The sequence below is a fragment of the Patiria miniata genome, unplaced genomic scaffold (assembly GCF_015706575.1).
Source record: "Patiria miniata isolate m_02_andy unplaced genomic scaffold, ASM1570657v1 HiC_scaffold_9, whole genome shotgun sequence".
In the NCBI taxonomy this organism is placed as follows: Eukaryota; Metazoa; Echinodermata; class Asteroidea; order Valvatida; family Asterinidae; genus Patiria; species Patiria miniata.
In genome coordinates, this window is record NW_024037076.1 from 19,997,479 (window position 1) to 20,009,631 (window position 12,153).

General features: G+C 42.1%; 1 protein-coding gene across 2 annotated transcripts in view; it reads right to left on the reverse strand.

Moving 5' to 3' along the window:
- LOC119720157 (thrombospondin type-1 domain-containing protein 7A-like) overlaps window positions 1-12,153 on the reverse strand; it is a 111,920-nt gene that overhangs the window by 66,172 nt on the left and 33,595 nt on the right. For both annotated transcript variants that reach the window (XM_038189716.1, XM_038189717.1), the window contains exons 3-4: window positions 3,932-4,649; window positions 2,584-2,859 (exon numbers count right to left, since the gene is read on the reverse strand). In XM_038189716.1, the coding sequence (XP_038045644.1) occupies window positions 2,584-2,859; window positions 3,932-4,649 (994 nt within the window). The remainder of the gene's footprint in view (window positions 1-2,583; window positions 2,860-3,931; window positions 4,650-12,153) is intronic.

The window sequence follows — 12,153 nt, forward strand, 5'->3', positions numbered from 1 at the left end:
TTTGGACATTCTGAATCAATTGAATAGAATATTGTGTACTCTGGGACCAGTTTGACTAGGCATGACTTGTCTTGTTTTTTTTGGTTTTTTTTCTTCTCAGAACTCCCACAAGACTTAGATCCCTGTCTGTAGCTATCAGCAAAGCGTCAAGATGCTGTTGTTCAACTTCAAGCGGTTTTCTGATTTTTTTTTTTAAGTACAAGGGAGTGCATGTGCTGTGGCTAATTTCAAGCGTCCCTTGACAGCCCAGTTGATAATAGAAATCAGCAATTCTCTCACTTGTAAAAAACGTACTCCGACTGGGCAAACAACTCGATTCCCAGCCAGCGCATTAAAGTGCGCACATCGATCTTCCATTACAAATCGCATAGCAACTTCATTACATGTGGTAATTGTCCGCTCCTGCGATGTAGCACACGTACCTCACAGATATGTCAATTTTTGTCAGAAGGCGAGGGATTTGACAACCCCTGCTTGCCAAGAGCTGAAACAGCCAGACACTAGCTGCAGCACAATGCTGGAAGGATGGGGCAGTTTATGAAAAAAATCTCGTAAAAGGTTCATGTTAACCAACAGACTGTTACAATTAAAACAATGTCTCAAAAAATAGTCAACCCATAAATATTAGAAACACTGGCACTCCGTTTTGCAAAACTAGAGTCTTAAGGTATAGTAAATACTCTACACAATGGTCTTTATCCCATTTGATTTGGACACTCCAGTCTAGAGATACAGTTAATTAAATGAAAGGACTTGAATTCCAAGTTGGGCCGCTTGGTATCTAATGAAAGGCATTCACATACCAAGAAGGTGAAAAAGTGGCCAAAACCGATTACGAGAGTCTTTACAAGCTTTACCGTAACTTTTAAACAAAAGGTCCAAATCACACAGACCAAAAAATTCCTGTCCAGGGCAAAGTTGCTGGATTCGAACCCCTGACCCTATAATCAAGAGTCACATACCCCAGCAACTATGCCATAATCCTAATTGCCATTCGTACCAACTCTGACATGCGAAACAGTTGAATAAACAAAATCATTAACTCTGGCTGAGTAAATTAAAAAACTTGTTGGGAAAGAAAACTTTCTTCTCTTTGGATGAAACATTTTGGTACAAGTTCAGAACTTCTAAAAGGGAATCCGGGATAGTTGAAATGGAGGTACAAGGGTAAGATGCAAGTCAAATCTTGTGGATGTCTTGACAAATTTAAATCCCCCACCCCACCTGTGTCAGGCCTGGAGACAGTTATCGTAAACAAAACACCAAAAAAGCCTCTGCCAACTTGGCAAATCCCCTCAGCGCCCTTACATCACACACCGTTGTTCCCCAACTCCCCCCCCCCCCCTCCACGAATTGCTCGAGGCTGGACGAATCTATTGGATCTAATTGTTGCGCTCGGATCGCCCCTTCCTGCCTCCTGGAAATTAATCAAAATCGACAGCTTCGCACTTGGCAGGGACAAACAGGGTTTTTCTCTTTGCGCAGGGATGCTGTGGCCATGGTCGACAGAGTGACTTCGTGACATTTGAGTTTTGCGTTGTTTTTCCACCCAACCCTTTCCCTTAAACTCATTACCTTCACCATGTAACGAAACGTTAAAGGCAGCGTGTCGCTTTTGGAGGGTCAATTTACATGTTGTTTGTATGCAGGCTGAATACATTTCACTATTGCTTATCCAAACGAGAAGTGAAAGGAGTAAAACCATGTGTATGTTTCCATGTCAAAACATTAACGTAAATTTAAACGACGTTTTTATTTGATTTGTTACAACTCATCGCCGTCCAGTGTAACGAGCTGTTAGTTGGACTTGCTTCGGTCGAAAAGTCACAAATAAAGCTCACGTTGTACACAATGTACCATCCTTTCAGATGAATTGTTGCAATTATTACATTAAACTTCAGAGTCTATTTTAACCCTTAGATGCTCGCCCCGGGGTGAACTCGATCACCCCTGCTTGTTTCACAATACAGTTCTTACCCTGGGGAAAGTGTCTTGCCTGGGGCTAAAAGTTTTGGTCCCGAGGGGGGGGGATGTTGTTGAGAATTTCAAGTTTGAATCGTGGTGTATTTTTACCCCTGCGTCACCCCTTTCAGCCTTCCAGTTTGACACAAGACCACTGAGCACCTCAAAAGAATCACAATGGTGTATTAAAAATGAGTGGTATGCCTAGAGAAGGATGTAGAGTTAATAGAGTACCAAAGTGTGATGACATTTATAACCAGGAAATACAGTGCAAACAAATGAAGTACGCGTGCGTGTTGGTTCATGGGCTGAAACACGCGCCAATGTCTTTTACACACATAAGTGTGCGTGTGATGTATTCACTTCGGTACTCTATTGGATTGCAAACTGGAAGGCTGCCATAGCCACATGACACATCATCAGGTATGGATTGCACAGGATTCCATGACTTATCTATGACTGTTTCTAGCATTTTCAACTTTCAACTAATTCCTTAAAATTCAATGGTGTTCCATGACTTTCCACAATAGCTTAAGATAATCCAGGATTTGTCCATGATTTGTGGGAACCCTGACACTATTACATGCAAAAGCAAAGCTATGATGTGGCCTCTTGACTTACGTTGGGCATTCCAGTCTCCTTGGTTCATCCGACGCTGGACAGGCAAGCCTTTCAACCAGCTTGGGGCAGAGCGTCCCGCCTCCTAAGGGAGCTACGGTGACACTGCGCTTGCGCTCCTTGTACACTGTCCCCGACTCCGGGTCCGGTCGGGACTTACAGGGGTTAGGGCAGGTGCTCCAGGTAGACCAGCTGGTGGTGGCACAGTCACGGGGAACCAGACAAGACTGGAACTTGGACGGCACCAGGCTGTTTTCGTTTTCATACTGGTAGCACAGGCTGCAAAACCAAGCAATAAAAATAGTTAACGATACCGTGGAATCAACAAGCCAAAGTATGAGATTGTTGCTGCAACACTCTCAAACCTCTCAAACCATGACTAGACTGACTCACCTGAATGCAACAAGATCTAACAGCAAGTAATGTAGACAGAGGGAAAACTTAATTGAGTGAAACCTTATCAAAAATGATAACCCCCAAAATATTATATAACCTTTTGAGACTGGAATCATTATTGGGATGGCCTATATAATATTTAGTGTCTGTGTGACTTCCTATGGTAGACTTCATGTATGAGATGACAAACAGATCTTATTGGTCACGTCATTTGAGAATCTGTTCAGATTTGTTTTATTTCATATTCCCGGAATATTATTACACAAGATTTTGTTGACGCATATGATAAGTTTCTCTGAGGATGGAACAAGTACAGTTCATTTACTGTGGATAAATGTCTATTCCTTGGGGTGGCAGAGGCAGGTTTTTTTTGGTACATGTGAAAAAAATCTCTCATGATCAAGTTTGAAGGAACCTAATAATCGACACAAAAACGTCAAAGGTAATTGTTTCAAAAATTGGACACAGATCTTTTTTTCTGTAGGTTTTTTTGTCTGAATTAACACATCAGTTATTAGGAAAGCACTGACTAATGCATCCATGGTGGGCTAATTATTAAGTGGAACTTTAAACTTATTCATCACCAACACAGCCCTTTTACTCAGTAATTTCTGAGAGCTTGGGGCCTTAAACTAATCATTTATGTCTTCTATGTTCTGACTCAGTGTGGTATTGGACTTGAACATTTACAGCATGGCTAATTTCAAGTATGGGGATATTCATAATGTTTGTAGGAGATCCTTGTTTTGTCATGTTCAAGTGATTGGGTCAAGTTTTTGTGTCAGGACCTTGGCAAGTACTTTGTACATTGTCAGCAATGTACATTGCATCATATTTCATGCATAAATTGTTTATATCTATGTGTCTCTTGTAAATAAGGTTTTTGAATGGATTTGCTTAAAGATTGCTTTCACATGAATGTTGAGAATTTAATTAGAATCAAGATGGTGCTTACCCATCATCCACCTTTTCTCCATTATTCTTCAGGCATGATACGGTCCTCAACTGTAGCCCGATGCCCGGTAGTCTGTTGTTCCCTGTTCCCCGAGCTGGAGGCTGGCACTTCATCCAGGTCCCCACCTTAGTGAAGTACGTAAACTCGTTGCTCTCACACGGTGGATTGTTCTTACACATCCTGGTCTCGCTGAGATTGGGGCAGCTACGGCCGCTGTGGATGGGCGGCACCACCACCTCGCGGGTGCGCGTCTGCGTGCCGTTGCCGCAGGTGCTGGTGCACTCGCTCCACTTGCTGAACGCTCCCACAATGCAGTTCTGCGGGCACGGGGTGAAGCACTCCATCTCCGTCGGGGGCTTGATCTCAAACTGCTCGCAGATGTACTGCGGCACCACCTCCCGCGTCTCCTCCTTCAGAAAGCCCGTGCTAGTGTCCACGCACTTGACGGCCCGGGATTTCATGCCCAGGGAAGTCTCCCCGCACTCTAGGGGTCCCGTGTCTACTGTCCGTTGGCATTTCTCCCAGTCACCGGCCAGCCAGGCAAAGAGGTGCCGGTGTTCCTCGCAGACTTTGAAACAGTTCCTGCGACTTTCAGGCATGGTGACTTGGTCGCATTTGGACGGTGGCTGAGTGCCGAGTACTGGGTGGGTGCACCATACGTGACGGGTTTGGCTACCGGCAAAACCACACTGGTTGCCATTACATGGACCCCATGGACCTGCAAAATAATGGCAGAAATAGAACTCGCTTTTAATTAAGATGGCTTTTTGTTTTTTATTCTTGTTTATAAAGTAAAAATATTGAACTCAATAAAATGCAAACAATGTCATGATGAGAATCACGCTCTAACAATCAATTTTAAACAAAATAATGTTAGCATGGTTTTTTTACATTTAACATAAATAAAACTCTGTTTTTGAACTGAGATTATTTAAACTTTACAGAAAATTCAAAGCAGACAAAAGTTTTTCTAGACTTACATTTCGAGAATTTTTTTTTTTTTTAATTTGTTGAAGCCTCTTGGAATTAGTCCTTACATAAAGATTAAAATTCTGTAACATATCAAGATGTAGAAACAGTAAAAAATAAATACACAATTCTAGATTTCTCCTGTTGCATCTGGTCAAAACTAAAGAACTATAGTCACACTGTAGTTCAAGTACCAACACCCCATTTGATAGGGCTTTTACATGTAAGGAGGTTACAAGTAAGTGCTCCATTCACAGGTTAAATAGCCTGGATTCTGCCACTTTTGTTCCTTAATGGTCCCAAAGGGAAAGAATTTTACCCGATGGATACATGTTCCTGAATAATGCGAATCAATATATTGCTTGATTTATACAATGCAAACACATTCTCAGAGCCAGGGCAGAGGGGCACTTAACCGGTAAAACCCACAAGTACTTGAGATATAGCGGTCGACCCATAAAAAAAAATAAAAAAAATACAGCCATTTGGCAACATCGCCGGAAACAATCTGGCGGGATTTGTATAGTCCCAGTTTGTTTCTCTGTGCCGCTGGCAATGTGCGCATGCCACACACTTGCGTAAGCTTTTCCCCCCTTCCATGAAATAGCTGGTGACACAGAAGGGCACGGCTCCAAAGCTTCAAAGCTTCAAAGCCCCCCTTGCAGCTATCTGCTCATATTCCACTCCACGTCCAACAAAACACGCTCGGAAGATTATTGTGACAGATTCAAGAGGGTTTGGGATAACCGGTCCCCCCCCCCCAACACACACTCCAGATGGGGATTATAGCTGATGGGGGGCCATTAACGGCCAAATCAAAATACAATCTGTTCAAGTGGTTTGCTGGAATTTTAAAAACGCTTCTGTCTTTCTTCTTTTTCTGTTCTTTCAGGACAGGCCCAAGTTCAATCTTGTATAGGAGTGCCGGAAATTGTCATTTTCCACATATTCTACATTGCAAGTATATTATTAGCAAATGAACGTGTGTGGGTAAATGACAAAATCAGATTTAATACAGAATAATGGTGTTTTTTTAAATAGTTGGAGTCAGGAACTATAAGGATGAAAAAAGGGTGGTGTTGCCCTCTTTATTAAGAATGAGCTATATTTATCAATTCGCAAAGATTAGCAAAGGCACAAACCCACAGCAGCAAAAACAATGAATTTCCCTAAAGAGCTGGCGGGCAAAGCAAATATAAATATAGGAATAAAACCATTGTATTTGTTGTTACGAAATTAAGTAGGATCTATTCCACACACACACAAATTGTTCATGGGGTACAGTTTTTCCAGGATTGTTCTTCTTGGCAGGATCACATTCCACAAGCAATTAAAGCTGTATTTAATCTTGTTAGTCCCTTCCCTTCATCTTAAAAAACTATTTGATGAATGTTACAATTGTTGTTAAACACAGCTGTGAAATTTAGCTGTACGTGAAATAGTTGTGATTTTCCAACACTACTTTTTCATGCTTTCCAAATGTTTGGTCTATAACTGCCAGTTACGTTTTCAAGTGTTCAATAAAACTTGAAATACGAGATTAAGAGAATGTGTCTTCAATAAGGCTTCACGTCTTCAAGATTAACTTGACCACCCTTCCAGAATGTCTTTGATTTGAACACAACACTGCAGTAAAAAAAAATCCTCTACTTGATTTTGTGAAACTACCAACAATTTTGTTCTCCCATTTCTCACGGCTCCGCAGAAAACGGATACCCCAAAATAAAGATTGCACAACTTCTGACGGGCGCGTAGAGAATGGCATGCAATTCAAAAGGCTCTTCAGAACGTGACAGAAGCCCGCGGGCACCAGCCTGTCACTCCGATTTGGGTCTCTGTGTTTATTGTACATGAGATTTCATACACTAGGGCGACCATTTTTATCGTTTTATTACGATATGGTCCATGTCAGCCCTTCGACTGGGATTGTTCCATATCAGATACAGTAAGAGGCTTGGCTGTTAAGAAGAACTGTCAGTGTGACAGTTTAAATATAAAAAAAAGAAACATTTCATATACTTTCTCTAGCACAGAAGAGTATGAAAGATATCAAGTGCACTCGCCAAGTTTTTCATAGATCTGACTAAAGTATGAGAAGTAACCTGTGACAGTCGAGACGAAGACTCGAAAATGGGATAATCCCTCCATGTTTTTGTGATCAATCCCCCAGATAATTTATAACTCAATAAATTTAAATCTCAGAAATTTGATTCCTGAGAAACAAAGCTCGTGCAAATGTCCCTCCGGCTTCAATCTTGCATATAAAGCCTTTATGATAATACAAATTATGCATTGTCTTTGATTGGGATTTTGTAATGAGACAGCATGACAGCTGAATCAACAGAATCACCAAATTCCAGTAAGAAATGACATTATTCATTCCATACTCATCGTTCACATACTAGAATTGCACATGTGCACATTGTGATTTGACAATTTGAAGCCAATTTGAGTATCAATTTGAGTATCTGAGCCAGCAGATACCTGTGTAAATATACGCAAGTCTATGGGGGACACGGTAACTGAGTCTTGATTTTGAATGCAATCAAAAGAAGATGGAAACTTGCATTTGAACAAAAGATGGAATATATAACACCTAAAAACATGGTGCTTTCCAAGTGTTCAAATGTTTTGTACAGTACGTACATGTACTTCATAACATGTACTTTAATTTTATTGGTACCTGCTACATGTATGATTTTACTGCTAATTGTTTATCCCTATTAACCACTTCGCGCCAGGATTATTTTTGCCGAAAATTCCGATTTTAATTGGCAAAAGACAGAATTTTTCAGCCAACTTCTGGTATACAGCCAAACACCACAAATACTGATTCGCAAGAGTAATTTCAACAGTATTTGTACGATAATTCTTGCCATAACCTCATATGTTTCATATGATACTGTGAGCAAATGTACCTTCCAACTTGAAATACTGCATATATGCCTGATCCGGTCATATCTGAACTTGCTGTCAAGAAACAAGCGTCCAACCCTTCAGTCCCTCCCGTTATTGTACACGTTGTTGATTCCGTTAGAGAGTAATCAGCGAAGCCTTGGTCCTGTTTGCACTAATTGAGGCCAGAGTACTGTCTTGCTGTACCCAACCCCTCCCCCCCCCCACACACACAGGTATGTTCATGCCAATTACTGGTCTACACCTGGTGATGTAGTCAGTGACGGATGGGCTGAGACAGTTCTATTAATCTTCAGTGGTTTCTGCCGAGGCATCCCTCCTTTTGGCGTTACAAGACATCGTGAAACGAGATTAAGCCAAAAGATGCAGGTTGAACGGATTGATGATGAAGAAAAAATGCCCTAAATGAAGTGAGTCAGAAAGATAGAGAAAAAAGGTGTCGGGACCGATTGAAGTATACCAAAGGGTTAAACTCATGATCCAACTAGAGCTATAAACAGCTACCTGGCTGAAACAGGCGGCTACTTTCTTTGAATCGTAATGTTTATCTCCTGTCCATGTGTCAAGACAAATGAATATAATCAGCAGGCTGACAAATGTGTAATGTTGCCAGAGTTTAAGTCAAGTCAGTTGGGTTGAGTACAAATCCGAGTCTTGAGCCACTTAGGTTGAGTCCGAGTTTGAGCCCAAATCACGAGTCACTATTAGACAGATACATACATGCATACCTGCAGGGTGCTTGCACTAGCACTCCCATTCATACTCATGCAGAGACAATTTTACAGAAAGCTAAAAGATCACAACTGTACAATATGAAGGTGTTGCACAGCATTGTCCGACAAGTTTGGGCTGCTCGAGATTCCCCTGTGTTACAAACTACATGTACACCACAATGCAATGCAACGTACGCTTTCACTGCACACTTCAAAGCAAAGATGACGGAGGCGGGAATAAGAATGGACAGACAGACAGACAGATTGGAAGACAAACAAACTGCAGAGGGATAGGGATGCATAATCTTTGTCATGCAGACCCTGCAGATGTAGGCCGTAAGGGTCTGCATGACAGTGCACCCCTATCCCTCTGCATTTTGTTTGTCTTCCACCCTGTCTGTCTGTCTGTCTGTCCATTCTTCCTCCCTCCTCCATCATCTTTCCCCCTCAGGCGGCCCCAGTGCTGCCTCAATCCAACAGACGCAACAGGGGGAAGCGAGAAGGCCAGCTTGATTACAACTGATTTCCACGGCTGTCGTTTAACCAGGTACAGGCCTATGGTGGTCAGCTTTATAAGATAGAGGATGTGCGAAGCACGCTGTCAGAGCAATGTTAAGATGAGCATGCTTGACGCGATCTCAATGAAATTAATCTTGACGGGCTCAAGTACGCAATGGCATTGAGATTTGCAGGGGAATTTGGAGAAGGGGGGGGGGGTAGGCTGGGATGTCAGAAAGCATTTCGTGTGACAATCAAACGGATTTCAATTTGCACTCTGGCAGTCTTCATTGGAACATACTGATGTACAGAATTAATGGTGATTGAATGTTCGCATATGAAGCTGACAGTTTGAAACAACTTCTGTTTACCCACTGGTAGTTAACACAATTAGTGCTCTTTTTTTTTCAACTTTCTTTTTCAGGACAGTGACAAAATTTGTGTGTACTCTAATGCCGATGCGCAGCCTTGATGCAGTCGTGGGTTTTGATTCAATTCCAATGTCTCACACGAAGGACGCTATTTGACCTACTCAAGAGAGTGAGTGAGGGCCATTCCATAACACTGCTGTCATGTGCTGCCTGACTGGTTCCAGGGCGTTAGAGTTAAGCCCCATGCCATCTTGCACAGAACAGCAGTGAGCATCATTTGTAAAAGGGGATGCTAAGCAGAAATATTACTTAGCAAATTTATGAGCTCAACAATAACAAGAGACCCTAGCCCAATTTCATGGCACTGCTAAGCACATGATGTTTTGCTAATTGAGCCATTTGTCTGTGTCATGGAGACTGTAAGCAGTAAGCACAACAAAAGGCACACTTACCTCAGAGGAAAAAGTTGCTTATTTCAGTTATGTAATAACACAAATCTCCATGCGCTCAGCATTTAGCACATCCACACCATGAAATAGTGCTTAAGGTCAAACTTTTCTGCTATAGTTAGCACAACTTTTTTGCTTACTGTTAAGCAGCGTCATGAAATTTGCCCCCTGTCACCAACTTCATATGACATTTGGCTCGGTTACTTGTTTTTGTTATGCATATATACTTTGTGCGCGTAGCAAATTTTTTTCCTAGGGGTCTCCATGAAATTTGCCTCTATGAGATTCAAAAATGGCCCGAAGCGCCCACACAAAACAGAAACGATTTTGATTGTCACCACTAGAGGGCAGAGTAGAGTCTCTAACATAGCATAAATCGTTGTCGAAGAGCAATTTCTCCAGGCCAGGACAGAAATACGTTTTGTGTTTCTGAATCAGGGAGTGCATTGCTAATCTACATTGATATCAGTCTGGGAACAGATTCAAAACTCTAAAATCTGAAACTTCTTTCTAAATGCCACGATGGAAGTGAAAGTACACAGCTGCAAACAACTGGCAAAACTTTGAAGGTTTGCATGGTGAAGAGCAAGTTAGTAAGAGCAATTTTACGGTTGCACCGTGAAACAAATCTCTTTTTGTGAGTGTGTGAGGTTCTGAAATAAACCGGGATAACTCAACGTTCAAAAACAGGCAGCACATACTGTCCAAAACGTTGAGCGTCACCTGGTTCTTTTTAGAATCTCACAAACTAACAAAAGAGATTTGTTACATGGTGCAACCGTAAACACTCATTACTTTTCAAGTTGTAAAAGTGGGGAACTGCAAGGGACTGCAATTACACACACGTAAACAATCCAATAATATAGAAGCATGAATGATCCTAACATTTCATACCAATCTTTGTAAACATTCACTCAAGTTTAACAGTGGAAGTCGGCAAGTTATTGAATTGAGGCAAACCACATGGTAGCCCCCCCCCCCCCCCCCTCACCGCACCAATCCATGTACAATGCAGACTGACAGGCTATTGACAGAGCACTGCGGGAGTAACTATCATGGGGCCAGCGGGATACCGACTCATCCAATCCGGTGTCTATTTGCACACAGCAGGATGGAGACATTCCTTGAGATGCTGTCTCAGTGGTAAACTACCGGTATGGCAGTGACTTTGTGGTGCATATAATGTTTGAAAAGTTGCAGAGGGTTTTGAGGCCTGCATCCCTTGTCCTGTGATTCCTTTCTCTGACATGTACCAATATTTACTTATTTTATACATTTCAAATTAATAAGAGGAATCCCCCAAATAAAATGCATGTCTTATTGGTTCTCCAAGCATAGATCAAGGAGCAGCTTTCAATGTGATAGACCTGCCCCTTTTCACACTAATAAAAGACAATGGTAGGAAATTCTGGATGTATTTATTTCAATTAATAAGCTTTGCATTTAGAGCAACTGCAATGGGTTTTTAAAATTTTTATTTTTATGCAAATCGCCCATCACAAGGCCAAAGGCCACTTGAGGTGTGTGGGCTACAGAGGAAGGTGTGGAAGAACCAGCCCCTCACACTGAAACAAGACAAGATAATCTTATCTCTTCACAATATGAATAGGGTTGGGATGGGTAACTAGTCCACTGCAAGGCATTAATAATGCCTCTACCCATTAGGCGTAGAATTGTCATAGCCCAGGCTGGGCTCGAACCCACAACCTGCAGAATTACCTCCAGATCACATATGCCGAGGCCAAGATTCGTACTGCAGAGCTCAATTCAATTGAGTTTGTCACAGCAGCGGCAGGACGCTTAGAACAGGCCTTATCTTGACTTTAAACAAGTTTTAAACCCGAGTTGCCCCTGGTTTAACATAAGGGAGTGTTAACACAACACTTTTCCTACTCTGGGATAAAATGTTACCCATGGCTTCATTAACCCTTCCAATGAGCAGGGATATCGTCAAGGGGTTCATCACAAAACCTCAGCACTGATGCTGTAGTGTGACACCAAGTTATCTGGTGTGACACCAAGTTATCTGGCATGATATCTTACACCGTGTCCCAACACCTTGCCTGGTCAAGGTTTATGGAGGCTCTTTCACACTATCCAGAATCTCCACGTTGGACCCGCGAAAAACCCTGAGATTTCAGGAACCCTTTCACCCTAACGGCAAGAATCTACAGCTTCTTCATGGGTCCAGCACTAGCTCTACACAGGTAAACTTCAGCCCTGGTTGGGACCAGGGCTGAGAGGTTCTACCTGGGTAGACAAATCTGAAATCTATGCCTGACCTGTGTACAAACCGGTGTAAGTGT